Source organism: Fukomys damarensis, unplaced genomic scaffold, assembly GCF_012274545.1.
Source record: "Fukomys damarensis isolate Sample0158 unplaced genomic scaffold, DMR_v1.0_HiC HiC_scaffold_12, whole genome shotgun sequence".
Lineage (NCBI taxonomy): Eukaryota > Metazoa > Chordata > Mammalia > Rodentia > Bathyergidae > Fukomys > Fukomys damarensis.
This window is the reverse complement of record NW_022900924.1, coordinates 42,583,901-42,600,327: the sequence shown is the minus strand read 5'-3', so window position 1 is coordinate 42,600,327 and position 16,427 is coordinate 42,583,901. Positions and strand designations below refer to the sequence as shown.

Sequence of the window (16,427 nt, the reverse complement as noted above, 5' to 3'; positions counted from 1 at the left end):
GTCTCACTATGTAGTTGAGACTGGCCTGGAACTCACTATGTAGTCCAGGCTGGTCTCGAACTCACAGTGATCCTCCTGCCTCAGCCTCCCGAGTACTGGGATTACAGGCGTGCGCCACCACACCCGGCTTTAAAAATCTTTTTGATAATGGCCATTTTGATTGGGTAAGATGGTATCTCATATTAGTTTTGATTTGCATTCCCTGGTTTTCTAATATTGAGCATTTCCTCCTCCCCTTGTATTTGTTATTTCTACTTTTCATGAGAAACATCTATTCATTTCATTTGCCCATTTTTTAAACTTGAATTATGTGAGATTTTTGTTACATCCTGGATATTAGTCCTATGTCAGATGCATAATTTGGAAGTATTTTCTCCCACTGTATACATTGTCCATTCTGTTGATTTGTTTCTTTTGTTATGCAGAGTTTGAAATTATTCCATTTGTCTGTTTGTTTTTGTTTTCTGTGCTTTTTGGGGTCTTCCAAAAGAAATCATTACCTGTATTGATGGCTTGAAGTATTTACTCTGTGTTTTCTTCATTGTTTAAGATCTTATATTTAGGTCTTAGATCTATTTTGAGGTGATTTTCTTTTTAATATGGTGAAAGATAGGGCTCATGTTTCAACATGGTGATCTAGTTTTCTCAGCACCATTATTGCAAAGGCTATCTTTCCTCCAGTGTATGCTTTTGGCACCTTTGTCAAGAATCAGTTGGCTATAGATGTGTGGTTTTATTTCTGGATGTTTCTTCTGTCTAGTACCATGCGTTTTGTTTACTATAGCTCTGTAGTATGTCCTGAAGTCTGATAATATGATGCCTCCAGCTTTATTCTTTGTATTCAGGATTGCTTTGGCCATTCAAAGTTTTGCATTGCTCAGGATTTTGAAGACACGGCCTTGTATATTCTTGGCAAGTGCTCTACTACCGAACTATATTCTTGGTCCTTATTTGGGATCTTTTGGGCTTCCATGTAAGTTTTATGATAGCTTTTGCTAGTTCTGTGAAGAATGTAATTGATATTTTGATAGGAATTTGATTAAATCTATAAATTGTTCTGGTAGTTATGGACATTTTAACAATATTAATTCTAATCTATAGAAGGTTACTGTCCTAATATTAATTCTTCTAATCTAAACATGGGAGAGCTTTGCCATTTTTTGATGCCAGTTTCCGTCGTTAGTGTTTTGTAAATTTTCATTGCAGAAGCCTTTCACTTGGTTAAATGTATTTTCTTTTATAGTTATTGTGAATGGGGTTGCTTTTGTGATTTCTCTCTCAGTAAGTTTGTCATTGGTGTGAAAAAATGTTGCTGGTGTTTGCATATTGATTTTGTATCCTGCAGCCTTAAAGAATTTATCAGTTCAAGGGGTCTTTTGGCGGAGGTTTTTATGGAGGATGCGAGTTTTTGGGCGGCTAGTACAGGGCTAATAGGTTATCATGGCTGTATGACTCGTCATAGGGACGTTGAAATCCTTTGGGATGTTGGCAGAATTTGGCAGATTGTGACCCAGTTGCCAAAGACATCAGTGAATGTGGTAAGTTTGAATAAGAGCTTGGTAGGTGATAGTGGAGATGAAGATAAATAGTGCTGGAGCTGCCCGGTATTTGCTCCATAGAACAGGTGGGTTGTTCCCCTGAAAAAGTTCAAAATACAGGGAGATTATCTGTATGGCAGTGGGCATTCCAGTGACTTAATAGAGTTAGGAGGACAAGCAGGAAGAATAGAATCAGTGAAAAAAATCACTGTAATGGGAATTGGGATGAGAATACCAAAAAAACAAAAAGCAAAAGCACCCAGAAAGGTCTGCATTTCGGATGGTAAGTAGGGATGATAGATAGGATTAACTGGTTTCAGTCAGTCATTTAAATAGAATTCTGATATAATTTGCTTAGTGCCCGTGTGAGTGAATTCCTGCGAGGACAGTGTCTGTCAGAAGGGAAATTAGCGAAGGAGACACATTAGTCACTTTCTGTCACTTGGACAGAATGCACAACTTGAAGCAGGACAGCTTTACTTGGATCAGTTTTAGAGGTTTCCGGCCATGGTGGCCTGGCTCCAGAGGGCAGCTGCTCGCCCAGTGGCAGCCGGGAAGCAGGAAAAGAAGGGAGGAGCCAGGGAAGAACGCACCCTTTGGGGTTACACCCACCAGCTGCTCCCCCCCTCGCCCCACTTCTTAGCAGCACCTTCGGTCATGACCTCATCGTGAATAAACCACTGATGAGTCCAGTCCCCTCCACAAGCTCTGCCTCTCAACACCAGACTTCTGGGGGGTGTTTTAGAGCTAAATTATAACAGATGAAGTTGTTTTATTATTATTCCATGTATTGGGTATCTTCTCACCTTTGTGGTTTCTGTAGCTAAGATAACCATATTATATGTAACGTATGTCTTTCCTAAGTCAGTGATGAGATTCTTGCGTGGAGAGGGAATATTAACAGACTAGTAATGTTGCTGGAAAGATTGTCCTGTAGCTCATTCTTACTTTCTTAACTATTGGGGAAATGATTGTTTAATTAAGTTAACTATTCATTACGTTAGTTTCAAGTTCACTTTATATGCTAGAACATTTTCTGTATCATTAGAAAGGTGTTGAATACCTCCCTCTTCTACCATTCTGAGAGTCCTCATAAGAGAAGTTTGTTCTTTACAATTTATTCTTAATGAGTCCTTCCAGATTTTTAGTATTTGTGATTTTTAATTGATTTTCCTATGAAGCAGCAATCAAGTTCACTTCCTTTTATTATTTTTAAAAATTGGAACAGCACTTGCCCACCTTTTTCTTTCCTACTCTGTCATGCTTTCTCAGCAAGAGTGGTTTGAGCTGGCATGGTGGTGCACACCTATATCCCAGTGTTCAGGAGGATGGAAATTTCGAGGCCAGCCTAGGCTTCTTAGCAAGTTCAAGGCTGACTTGGACGATGTAGTGAGACCCTGTCTCGGACAAATCACAGTGGTTTGAGATCACATATGAACAAATTTTTTAATTTTCTGAGATGTAAATTTTTTTTTGTCCTGAAGGTGTGAAGTCGTTCATAAAAGGTAGATAACTTTAACTACTTTAGTTCCTTGAAAGAGATCATAGTTTGTCTTCTCTGTCGTGTGACAAATGAGGTGTGTAGTTCTTTGTCATGTTGGCAGTGCTGTCTCTGTACCTGTCTCTGTTCCATGCCCAATTAAAAAGCTGTTTACAGTATTTTGTCATTGACAGACTTTAAAGAAAGTCTAAGTTTATTATACATTTTAGTTTTAAAATCAGTATTTTTGTTTTGTTTCGCTACCTGGGATTGAACTCAGGACCATCTTGCACTTGCCAGGCAGGCACGGTCCTGCTGAACTAATTCCCTGGCCCTAAAATCAGTATTCTTAATGGTCTCCTTGTAGTCAGGACCATTTTGTGGGCAACTTGGAGGGTAAGATATTTAGGGTTGTGAGTTGTCGTCCTTTTCATTCCAACCTGTAGGTGTATATTAGTAATGCTTCACGGGGAGCACATTTTTCTTCCAGGAGATCTTTGGGGCAATATCTGGAGACATTTTCCCTTGTCCTCAGTAGGTAGAGGAGGCTGCTGGGTCGATTGCCCGCATCGCGCAGGACAGCTCCCTACAGCAGAGTGATCTGGCCCAGAATGCAGGAAGTGCTGAAGTCCAGACACCTGATACACACCACCTACATCTTTGAATTCTTAGAGGCTAGTTAGATATATTTAACTAATGGTATCTTTTTTATCATGAAGGCTTTGAATGAACCATTCATTGGTGAGGAGGCTGGGTACAATAGGATACAAACTTTAGACTTAACATTTGTAGAAAATTTTTAATACATAAGTATTTATGAGGCAAGCTTCTTTTTGAAGGCTTTCTTATGGTTTTACCTGTTGTTTTGCATGGAAAAATATTTATAGTACTGAAGTACGTACTTTATTTTTAATATTACAGATCTAGAAATGGCCATTGCCTACTGGAACTTAGTGCTTAATGAGATTTAAATTTCGATTGCCCGCATCGCGCAGGACAGCTCCCTACAGCAGAGTGATCTGGCCCAGAATGCAGGAAGTGCTGAAGTCCAGACACCTGATACACACCACCTACATCTTTGAATTCTTAGAGGCTAGTTAGATATATTTAACTAATGGTATCTTTTTTATCATGAAGGCTTTGAATGAACCATTCATTGGTGAGGAGGCTGGGTACAATAGGATACAAACTTTAGACTTAACATTTGTAGAAAATTTTTAATACATAAGTATTTATGAGGCAAGCTTCTTTTTGAAGGCTTTCTTATGGTTTTACCTGTTGTTTTGCATGGAAAAATATTTATAGTACTGAAGTACGTACTTTATTTTTAATATTACAGATCTAGAAATGGCCATTGCCTACTGGAACTTAGTGCTTAATGGAAGATTTAAATTCTTAGACTTATGGAATAAATTTTTGTTGGTAAGTTCACATTTTCTGCAGTTTCATGTGTCTCTAAAATTATGCTGCTCTTAAATTAACATACTTTAAAGCATGACTAACTCATCTCAAGCATATAGTGGCCATAGAATGAGAAATTAGATTACCAGAATTTCATTATACAATTTTTTTAATATACAGTTCTTTTGTACTTTGTATTTAACACGTTTACATTTTTCCAGCTCTTTTTGGTGATGTGAATATTTTTCTGTTGTTTTAAAAATAGGAACATCATAAACGATCAATACCCAAAGATACTTGGAATCTTCTTTTAGACTTCAGTACAATGATTGCAGATGACATGTCTAATTATGATGAAGAAGGTAATGGAAATTTCTGCCTAGCCACTAGTACATAGTGATTACTTTGTTTTTATCACCCATTCCTGAACTTTCTCTGTTTTCTTTAGGATTGGATTTTTCTTTTCTTTTTTATGCCCTTTTGAGCTTTTTTCTTTTTCCCAGTGCTAGGAATGAAATCCAGTTAAGTGTTAATTGTACCACTGAGCTACATCCCCAGTGTATTTCTGCTTTTCTGAATTGTGAAATGACTTCATACTTTTTACCACTCTCTTTCAGTTTCTTTACATTCTAACCATGGGCTAGGGGCATTGCTCAGTGATGGAGCACTTGTCCAGTATGTGTGAAGCTCTGGGGTCGGTCCCCAGCACCACAAGCACGCACGCAGGCATGCACGCCAGTCAATATTCATGTCACCCAGAAAGTCATGAGTCATTTGTATCCATTTTTTGGATTTATTTTTATACTCATTTGTATTGAGGTTTTGGGGCTAGTTTTATATGTAAACTTGATCATAGACTAAGTCCACTCACTTACTTTGTGTGACTCAAAGTATTTGAGTTGCCTCGTGCAGTGCTATTGGCATTTGAGAATTTACTTATTCCTTCGTGTAACTATGAAGGATGCTGCTATACACTACCAGCATGTGCACTTTTGTTTCTTAAGGTGGCAGTGGCTTACACTGATTTCTTCACACACTCCGAGCTATTTCCCCCTGAGAAGTAGCAGGACTGTTTTCGAGATTATTGAATATGGAGATATTTGAAAAATCTCCTTTAGCTTTCACTTCTTTATAAGTCCTAGAACTATTTAAGCTATCCAATGATATATATATATATTTTTTGTTTTGCTTTGTTTTGTTTTTGTTTTTTGAGACAGGGGCTCACTATGTAGTTGAGACTGACCTAGAACTCACTATGTAGCCCAGGCTGGTCTCGAACCCACAGTGATCCTCCTGCCTCAGCCTCCCGAGTGCTGGGATTACAGGCATGCGCCACCATGCCTGGCTTGGCTGTCAGTTTTAATCAAATTATTTCATTACTTGATTTCAGTAGCCTTCAGAAAACCATCATGCTTTATTGATTAAGGAACAGGTACGTGTTGGAATAATAGAAAATATAAAGAATATTTGTGGTAGAAAACTATAAAGCTAGAGTTTGAAAGATATCAGTGGGAGTAGATCACTTTAGAATGATATACTTTAACTCTTTCCAAGAATGTGTAGGGAAAAAAATAAAAAGGGATTCTATTATAGTACTAGCCTTACTTCTGCATTTTCTTCCCTTTCTGCTATATTTTTTCTTTTTTCCAGGAGCATGGCCTGTTCTCATTGATGACTTTGTGGAATTTGCACGCCCTCAAATTGCTGGGACAAAAAGTACAACAGTGTAGCACTAAAAGAACCTTCTAGAATGTACATAGTCTGTACAATAAATACACCGGAAAATTGCACAGTCAATTTCTGCTGGCTGGACTGAACTGAAGATCAATCCTCACTATTCAGACTAAGGGTTGAGACAAAACTTTAAGGATACATTTTGGACCATATCATATTTCATTCTTCTAATGGTGGTTTGGGCTTGTCTTCTAGTCTGGGCCGCTCTAAACATTTATGATTCCAACGTTGTGGATTTCATCTTAATATCTGTGGACCATCCTAGTTTATTCTCCCATAAGTCTTACAAGCTTTATGGTGATTATTTGAGGTTTCCATTCTTGCATAAAGCACAATGCTGTCTTCATCAGAAAACAGTTTGGCATAAGAATTAAACATAATGAACATCACAAACAATTTATAAAAACTTCTTAAATATATGCTTTGGGCTAGTTGCAAAGACTATGCTGATAGCACTTCCTATGAGAGTGGTATATTTAAGTGTATGGGATCTGGAATGGTGTTTGGTTTGGGTTGATTTTTTTTTTTTTCCTGGCAAATCACATGTATTGTTGACATAAGTAGAATATGTGATGAGAGAAATGTCAAAACAACCATCGTGAAAATTTTTTGGGATAACTTGGTGCCTACTTGAAAAACGTATTGTGTTTTAGACTCTCAGTTTCAAAAAGGTTCCACAGAAATAGTGTGCACTCCCAGTGTTTGTATGGAATGGTCCTATGGGGAGCTTTTATTTAGCGGACCTCTGCGTAATGTTAGAGCCCACTCTTGTCTGCATTATGCACCACATAATTGGATTTCATTATGCTTTTGAAATGCTCATATGCCTATCAAATAAGTTAAACTATTTAATTTGTTTTGAATGTTTTTAATTACTATACAGTACAATATCCTAAATTTAGGCATGAGGGTTTATTTTTGTTTTTGTTTTTTTCTTTTTGGTCCTCGCACTATGGAACACAAATGAAATTCTTAATTTATAAAAGGATAGTATGAATTAAATTTTGGAAATGGTTGTGATGAGCCATGAAGTTCAATCTATATAATATAGGTACTGCTCTTTCAGACAAGTAGTCCATTTTTGATGACTTCTTATTTTGTTGAAATTGCTTTAACTGCTAATCACTGTGGTTGCCAAATATTTACTTCAGGAGCAAAGATTTTCAAACAAGCATCTACTTGATGAAAAATACCAATCTGGCTTCTATTTTTGTAAATTATTTAGTCTCTACTGTTTTTGTTTCACGTTAGCTCTGTTTTCACATCAAAGCAGAATGCTGTGTTGTATGGAAGTCCCCCCCCTTTATTTGTTTGTTTTGGTTACAGGACCCATGAACAGTTTTCTTGACTAAATTGATCATTTTTGTTTACTTACTGTCATGTGAAGAAGAAGGGTTAATTGCTTTCTTAAACATTTCTGTAAGGCAGGTTTAAATGCTGAACTTCAGTTTTGGATGACGATGGTCTTTACCAGGAACAGATTTTGCCTGGTGTGTCCTGGTCCTCTGGGGCCTGGTGTTGATATCAATAAAGGGATGTACTTCAGAAGACCAGTACAGGTTATGCTGATGCAGAAGTGATTTCAAGAAACAGTGACATTCAAATTGCTTTTTATTTACATAATTTTGAAGTTGATGAGGTATTTTATTAATATTCCATTCATAATTTTAAATTCAGAAATGTAATCTTACCAAAAGAAAATTTTGAAAACTTCTATCAAGTTATCGGAATTAGTTATTAAAAGAAAAAAAAGGGAGAAGAATCCTGCTGTTTTCAGTGTTTCCTGATTTCATTTTTGTAAATATAAAGAGGAATTTCAATTATGAGAAATTTAAAAAAGATATAAAAATATATGTACTTTTATTTCCTGTCTTGAGGTTGTGGAGTTACAATATTATTTTTAGATTATTTCAAGTATGCTGTGTTTTGAAATGAGACCCCATTTTTTCCCCATTATAAATTGTTTTCATAAAAATCTGATATTGGTTGTGGCCTAGTGCCTTGGGATTTACAGATTTTTCTTTTAAATGCAAGACCTTTTCAACAAAATAGTGTTTGTCATCAGTTTGGTACTAAACATTTATAATTACTGTGTAATTATAAACAAAAATACATAAAGCTTTGAATATAATTATGTAGCATAAAAGTTAAGGTTGTTCACTATGATGGCATCTTAGAATTAAACAAAGCTGTTACTAGGGCTGAAAAGAGAACTGATTGAATGTGTTGTGATTATTTTAAAGATAAATGTCTGATACAGGGAATGTTTTGTACTAAAAATGCTTACACATGGCTAGTGTGTGTGTGCATGTGCGGGTGTGTAAGAGTTTGTGAGTCTGTCTGTGAGAGGAAAACACACACACACACACACACATAACTTGAATTGCTTTAATTCCTAAGCATTTCAGTCTCCATTCTGGTCAACTCTCCATGCTTATTCTTTGTTTCAAGTTTACCACAGTTTCCTTTTTTGTAAATGTCAGAAGAGGTATACATTTTAAAGTGTAATGCTTTTTAAATAGTAAAATGTAAAATGAGAAGTGCCCACATCTAAAAATACTTGAAATCAAGGTTCTCTTTAGTGAATATCATCTGCATATCTCTGTAAGATCAATTGTGTTCCTTACACTCCTGTCATTCTCCCAACAGAGGCAATAAAAGCTTCCGTGAAATTGCCATGACTAAATCTTTTCACATATACTCCTGTGTGTTACTTTTTTAAAAACTAAAATGTACATGAAAACTTTTCCAGGAAGAATAATTATTCATGAAAAGACATTGTAATGGCAGGTTTATTACATTTGAGCTGTTTACACCTATACTGGGCTGATTTAATTGACAATACTGTTGTTGCTTATGTGGTGTCGTACGTGTGTGCCTAACTTAAGAAAGTAAATTTCTTCAAATACACGGGAAATCCTTTACAGACTGTCTTCCTTGGGGAATTTTTGAGCAAGGTATGCCCTTTTTTCCCCTTAGCTTTAAGTGAAGTTTTTGTTCGTTTTGTTTTTTTTTTGAGACAGCCTCACTGTGTGGTTGAGGCTGACCTTGAATTTGGGTTGGTCCTGCCTCAGCCTTCCGAGTGCTGGGATTGCAGATGAATCACCACACCTGACTCAAGTTTTATTTTTAAAAACTTATTGATGATAATGAAGTTTGAGTAGTAGTAGCTACTTTAGTATGCCCTTGCTTAGATTTTCAACATGTTTCTATTAAGATTACGTATCGTAAACCTGTGATTTTTACATGTCAGTGACAGAAGAAAATTAAACCTAATGACAGAATTTTAGAATAAAAAAGGAAAGTGGTGTTGGAGAAATTTATTCTGGCTCACAAGCTATGCCTTTATATGAAACTAAAGTTTCTTAGGAAGGATTAATTTATGTAGCTCTCAATGTTGAATTGTGTCTATTTAATAGGACATCGTTTCTTAGTACCGCCGCAGCAGTTTGTTTTAAATGTTACCTACCTTACACACTTAACAATATACTTATATTGAATACCTAGATGTTTTGATAATGTTTCATCAAATTTGATAATGTAATCATAAAATGTTTTTAAATGTGAGCTATTTAACATATATCCTGATAATTGAGGATACAAAACTTCAATTGTACTTTCTATATAATATGATAAATAGGGTAAAATTATGGCTAATTGGGTCAGGGATTTAGCTCAGTGTTTCCACCACCTGCCTCACAAGCACAAGGCCTTGAATTTAATCCCTGGTACAAAAAAAAAAATTATGGCTAATCACTTGGATTATAAATGAGTATATTTCTCAACCTTTTACAGCCTCAGTTTTGCAATTACAATACAGCAATGATTTTTATTTCATAGAAGTGTGGTAACATTATCATGATATCTTTGATTCCTCAGGGGAAGAGATTTGTATTTTGTTAATTATGATAAATTTGAAAATTTCTAAAAGTATAAACCTTTTCCTGGCTTAGTCTTATTATGATTCTGGTTGAATATTTGCTTTATTTGTGTCTGATTCTGGAGACAGCAGTTTTTTTCAAAAACATAGGTTTTTCAGCATTCTTGCGATTTTGTTAACTGCCTACTAGGAAAGTGGCATTTCCTGCTGGCCAATTTATTCATGTGACATGTGACAACTTTCTGCTAAGCTCATTGTTTTGTGATAAAGTGGCTTTGACTTCTCTTTTTTTTTTTCAAGTCTTAAGATTAAGTCTGTAATACCAGGTTCTTGTGAGGCTTAAACAGGGTACTTGATTGTGAGTTCAAGACCAGCCTGTGCAATTTAGTGAGGGTCTGACTTAAAAGTAAAAAGGCTTAACGGGGTAACTCAGTGGTAGAGGGTTTGGCAGGGTCCTGGGCTCATTCCTCAGATGTATACGTACACAAGAGCAAGTCCTACATAAGAAAAATATGATTAAAAGTAAGCAGCCTTTGGGCCGGGGATTTAGCTCATTGGTTCCGGCTCCTGCCACACAAGTTCAAGGACCCGAGTTCAATCCCCGGTACCAAAAAAAAGTAAAAGTATGCAGCCTTTGTAGCAAATAAAATACCTAAAAAACTGTTTGACTTTATGGAGCTTTAAAGGGAAATTATTTAGAGGGAATCATTTTGTAATTCATTTTGTAAAATTAAGATTGTGTTGTATACCTTTTTATTTTATTTTATTTTTTTTTTGGTACTGGGGATCGAACTCAGGGCCTGTGCTTGTGAGGCAGGAAGCGGATCCACTGAGCTAAATCCCTGGCTCTTAAATTAAGATTTTTGGAAATATTTTTAACCTAAATGCATCACGAGTTTCTTATAAGCATTGCTTAAGTATTTGCATTTTTTAATGGTTTGTGCTATGCCAAAATCTTTATGTAACTTGTAATTTATAGCACTGGCTTGAAAGCTGTAATGTAACCTGCGTCACTTTGGGCAATAGCAGGCAGATTCTCTCCAGTTCATCTATGGCTTTATACTTGAAAATGTGTGGTTTTGCGGGTAAGAGATGGAACTCGGCGGTGCCGCACCTGCCTGGCAAGCGCCAAGTCCTGAGTTTCTTTGGGCTGGGGGCTGTTAGTGGTGGGGCCTGAATGCAGGGCTCCTAGCACGCTAGGCGGACACTGCCGCTCAGCGATGGCTTTATACTGTGTGCGTGTTGGGGGTTAGCACTGTTACCGTGTGAGCTTTAGTAGGTTGGTCTTTGCCTCTCTCTCCCTCCCTCTCCCCCTCCAGTACCGGGGATCTAATTCAACCTTGTACTTGCGAGGAGGTAGGCGCGGCGCCACTGAGCTAAATCCCTGGCCGTGGCGTTGCCTTTTTAGGGGGTTGAGGGTGGTGGTGGCTGGGTCCAGGGAATCGAACTCAGGACCTTGAGCCTGCGAGGCAGGCGGCAGAACCAGTGAGCTAAATCCCCGGCCCTTCGGGTTGCCTTTTGATAGTTGAGTATTCTATATTTTGCAGTACCTAGGGATCAAGCCCTGGCTCTGGCAGCCAAGCCACAGCCCAACCCCACCCCCGCGGTTGCAGTGGCGGTGGCAGCGCTACCTCTTGGGCAGATCTGTCAGTGGAGGAAGGGAGTCTGACCGAAGTCACAGCCTGCCTGAGCGTAGAACTCAGCACAGCTTTGAAGACAGGGATCCATTAAATTCAGAGCAAATCACTTGGAAAGCAAAATTAGTGAAAACAAAGTCTGATTTGAAACAAACTTTGGAAAATTATCAAGGGCAGCTTAATGAGCAAACAGGAAGAATAGGAAAATACCTACTTTGTATTTAGAAAATATGTGTGTAATTACGTGTTCAGTATAAATACTAAAATTTTCATTTCAAGTCATGAGATATTCTGAGAAAACTTTGTGTCTGTTGGAAATTTGGGCAGTACCAAACGAGATTTTAACAAAACTACTGTAGCATATATGGTTAGGGTGGGCTAAAAGACGGACAAAAGATTTTTGTCACTTAATTCCATGGTTCATCACTGAAAGCAATAATTTATGAATAAGATTTACAGGTGCTTTAAAGGCAGCATAGTTTTGAAGCAAATACTAATGCTGTTAATCCTAATAACTTTTACAGTGCATCGTATTGATATTACATGAAATAAGTGGGCTGTCACCTAGAGCCTTAAAATAGTTGTTCCTAAGACTTTGTTGTAATGTTTTTTGTTTTTGTTTTTTGGCAGGGCCTTGCTCTGTAGAACACACTGGTCTTGAACTCACTTTGTAGTCAGGTGTGTGGTACCATGCTCAGCTCTTTGTAATGGTCCTTAAAAAAAAAATAGCTTTGGGGCTGAGGCTAGGGGCATGTCTGTGTTAAAACGTGCCTAGCACGAATAAGGTCCTGGGTTCAATCACCAGTACAGACAACAAAAAGGTTTTAAATATGATTTATGCACCTATAAAATTCAGCCACGCAAATGTACAGTATTGTAGTTTTAGCAAATTTTAAAGTTGTGTAATCCTTGCATTCCAGCTTTAGAACGTTTTCATCAACCCAGAAAGTTCCCCTGTGTTCCTTTGTAGGTAGTTCTTGCTTCTATCCCCAGTGCTATGCTGCCCTATTGCTCCCCTTTCTAGTATAAATTCTTTCTAGCTGAGTGTGGTGGTGCACACCTGTGATCTCAGTGCTCTGGGAGGCTGAGGCAGGAGGATTACAAATTGGAACCCAGCCTAGGCAATTTAGAAAGACCCTTTCTCAAAATACAAAATTTTAAAAAGCTGGGGATGTAACTCAAAGTGAAGGCTCTGAGCTCAATCCCTGGTACCTAAAATACCTCCCCCCCAAAAAACCCAAAGCCAAAACACTAAGAATTCAGTTAAATAGGATTGTGTGCAAGTGTACTTGGGTTGTCAAATGGCTCCAAGCTTAAGTTTTCCACTTTCCATTTTTCGAAAATCTGCTCAGTGTTTGAAACTGCTCCGCAGTCAAACCGGAAACCTGACCGCGCAGACAGCGCCTTCTCACCCAGACGACGCCCTGCGCTCCGACAGTCTCTGTGCTGCTGCTTTTCCGTCCTTCGCGTACAACAGCCACGGCTCCAGAGAAAGTCAGCGGCACCAGGAGTAAGGCTGAGAGGAAACCCATGCGATCCGCGAGAGTGACATTTGCTCAAGTCCTGGAAAATGAATTTCTGAGTGTAACGTTTGGGCCTCCGAACCAATTATTTGTATGCTCAGTTCTGGAGCTTGGCGGTGTCCGCCTGTGTGGACACGCTGTCCTCTCCGAGGTCCGTTCCTAGCAGTGGGATTTGGGTCGTGTGGTGCGTTTATGTTTAATGTTTTTGAAAATGCTGAACTTTTCGGAAGTAGCTGTACTGTTTAGAAATATTCCCACCATGACGCGTGAAGGTAGCACATCCTTGGCAGTGCTTTTTAAACTTTATTTGTTCTGGTAGATGTTATTTATTTATTTATTTTGGTACCGGGGATCGAACTTGGGCCCTTACACTTGCGGGGCAGGCACGGTTCCACTGAGCTAAATCCCTAGCCCTTGGATAATATATTTTAAATGTACACATTATACCTGGCCACCCTAACTCCTGTCTAAGGGATGTGTAATTTGGGTGCATTTCAGATAGCCTGTGGGATTGCTGTAAAATTAATGTGACTTCGACCTATAGTAACTTGGAGATAGCACTTTCTGTAGCCAGTGAGGATAGCTACCACTTTTCCCGAGTCTTCTTCAGTGATCGTTTGAGATCAGATGTGTTAGGTGAAGCACAGTGCCGATGGCTGGCACTTTGGCAGCTGCTGTGTATGTCCTGAACAACCCGGTTAGCCTACAAATGGTAAGGTAGTTAATAGTTTGCTCAAATTAATGTGGACAGGTTATCACTATCTCTTTACATTTCACAGATGGGTCACCTTTTGCATGCGAGGCCATCTTTTTTTTTTTTTTTTTGTGGTACCGGGGATCAAACTCGGATCCTTGTGCTTGAGAGGCAGGTGAAGGAACCACTGAGCTAAATCCCTTGCCCATGTGAGGCAATCTTGCTGTCACTGTGGCGTACTCCCCCAGCCTCTATATCTTTTTCTTTTGTGACAACATTGGGAATTAAGGACTCCTTAAATTTTTTTTTGGTACCAGGGTTCAAACTCAGGACCTTGAGCTTGCGAGGCAGGCGGCGGCACCACTGAGCTAAATCCCCGGCCCTTGACTCCTTAAATTTATCAAAACAGGGCCGGGGATTTAGCTCAGTGGTGCCGCCGCCTGCCTCACAAGCACAAGATCCCAAGTTCGATTTCTGGTACAAAAAAATTCTGAAAATATATTGGAGCTAGGCATGCTGGAGGTGGAGGGAGGAGGACCAGTGTGAGGCCAGCCTGAACTGCAGAGCAAAACAAAAACTGAGTGGGTATCATTTAGGGTGGCAGTGACTTGTGCTTTTCCAAGCAGTTAGACATTGGAGTGTTGGGTTTTTTTTTTCTTAATGGAAAATTTCAGACATAGACAAAAGGGGAATAATATGAACCCAGTTCAACTTGACTCAGGGCCAATCTTAATATCTGTCATCTCTCAACCTTGACAGTTTGAAGAACTCCCAGAGAACAAATCATTCAATTTGTAAATGTTACGGTATGTGTGTAGTATAATTATATTGATAGATGTTCACAGTATAATGTAATTTGCAACCAGAATACATAAAGAATTGTTAGAATTTAATAGGACAACTTAATTCACAAATGAGAAAGAGCCGGGTGTGGTGGCACATGCCTGTGACTCCAGCACTTGGGAGGCTGAGGCAGGAGGATTGCCTGGCCTACATAGTGAGTTCAAGGCCAGAGTGATACAAATGAGCAAACGATTTACATGGACATTTCTCTAAAGAAAAACCACAAATAACCAATAAACACATGAAACGATGCCCAGCGTTAGTCATTAGGGAAATATAAATCAGAACCATAATGAGATGACATTTTGTCCTCACTAGGATGGCTTTCATCAGACAGGCACTAACTTGATGCGTGTGTGGCGCTCACAGAGGAGCCAGTGGAGGTTACCTGGGGGAAGGTGTGGTGTTGCTGATTTGGAAAACAGGCTGTTAAAAGCAGTTAGCATTGTGAGCTAAGCAACTCTTGTTGGTGTTTTCTCAAAGCTGAAACATGACACGAACCTTTTATGTAAATATTATAGCACTATGTATAATAGCAAAAAAGTACAAGCAATGCGAACGGTGTTAACTGTCCCGGAGCACTTGGGCATCCGCACAGTTACTTGGCCCTGGAAAGACGTGCAGTACTGGTGAGCGCTACGGCATGGGTGAGCCTTGAAAACCCCCGAAGCGAAGAGTCCCAGAGCGGACTACTGTATGGTTCCATTTATATGACGCGTCCAGAATAAGCCAAAAAATGCACTTAGCTATAGTTTGAGACGGGGTCTCTCTGAGGTTCAGACTCACCTTAACTCACTGCTTAGCCCAGGCTGGCCTCAAACTGACCCTCCTGCCTCAGCCTCCCGAGTGCTGGCATCACAGGTGAGCACCGCCATCAGCGATCTGCAGAGAAGGGTTAAGAGGCTACAGTGGCGGGTGGGGATGGAAGTGACTGCTGAAAGGGGTGCTGATGCTGTTCCGACGTTAGAGGAGGTGACGTCACTGAATCGTGCCTCCATCTTAGGCATGTGGGTTACACACCCTGAAATTTTCTTTCAGAATAAAGGCAGGCACCCGTGCCCGGGAGGCACAGAACCTCGCAGTCGGCACCGCGAAGGTGTCGGGAGGTTTCGCCTGGTTTCGGAGACAGCTGCTCGAGGTCCCCTCTTCCAGATGCCCACCTCCGAGGAGCCGTCCCGGGGCCCACGCCCGCCCTCCGTGCGGCCCAGTGGGCACAGGTGGTTTGAGGTACCCCGCCCGGCCTCGGAGGTGATGTAGGAAGCCGGACCGAGGTGCACGCCGTCCTTCCATCCCAGGCCTCTCTCTCTCCCCTTCTCTTCCACAGCGCCGGGGACGCGGGGCGGCTGCCGGCTCCGCGAGCGCGTGAGCTGGAGGCTCCTCTTTATAACTCTCAAAAGGCGGCGCTCGACAAGTTAGTTAAACGATCTGCTTGTCTCTTCTTTGCCCTCATGAATCTGATAGCATCTCATCTAAAAATAGTATTTGTGTTTGGTTGGAACAGAGCAGGGACAAGGAGACATCGCGTAGGAAGCGAAGTGGTGAACTGCGGTCACTTTCCTCGTGAGGGTCGAAGCAGAGATTTCCTGCTGCTGTCGGCAGGGCCGGGCCTGTTGGGGCTTTGGCTCTTGTAGGTTTCTCTCCGGATGGCTCAGAAGCTCGGATGAACAACTTCCCTTTGTTAGGCGACCTGGAGCAGC

The 16,427-nt window shown here is 39.8% G+C and overlaps 1 protein-coding gene across 2 annotated transcripts in view; it reads left to right on the top strand.

Moving 5' to 3' along the window:
- The window catches only part of Dcun1d1 (defective in cullin neddylation 1 domain containing 1), a 45,366-nt gene extending 32,132 nt beyond the window's left edge, over positions 1-13,234 (top strand). The window contains exons 5-7 of one of the 2 annotated variants that reach the window (XM_010623967.1): positions 4,358-4,440; positions 4,685-4,781; positions 6,070-7,317. In XM_010623967.1, coding sequence (XP_010622269.1) covers positions 4,358-4,440; positions 4,685-4,781; positions 6,070-6,149 — 260 coding nt within the window. In that variant the 3' untranslated portion in view covers positions 6,150-7,317. Of the gene's footprint in view, positions 1-4,357; positions 4,441-4,684; positions 4,782-6,069; positions 7,318-13,022 lie in introns of those variants that run through there. The other variant, XM_033762543.1, reaches the window with a different exon arrangement.
- Positions 13,235-16,427: the final 3,193 nt, after the last annotated feature.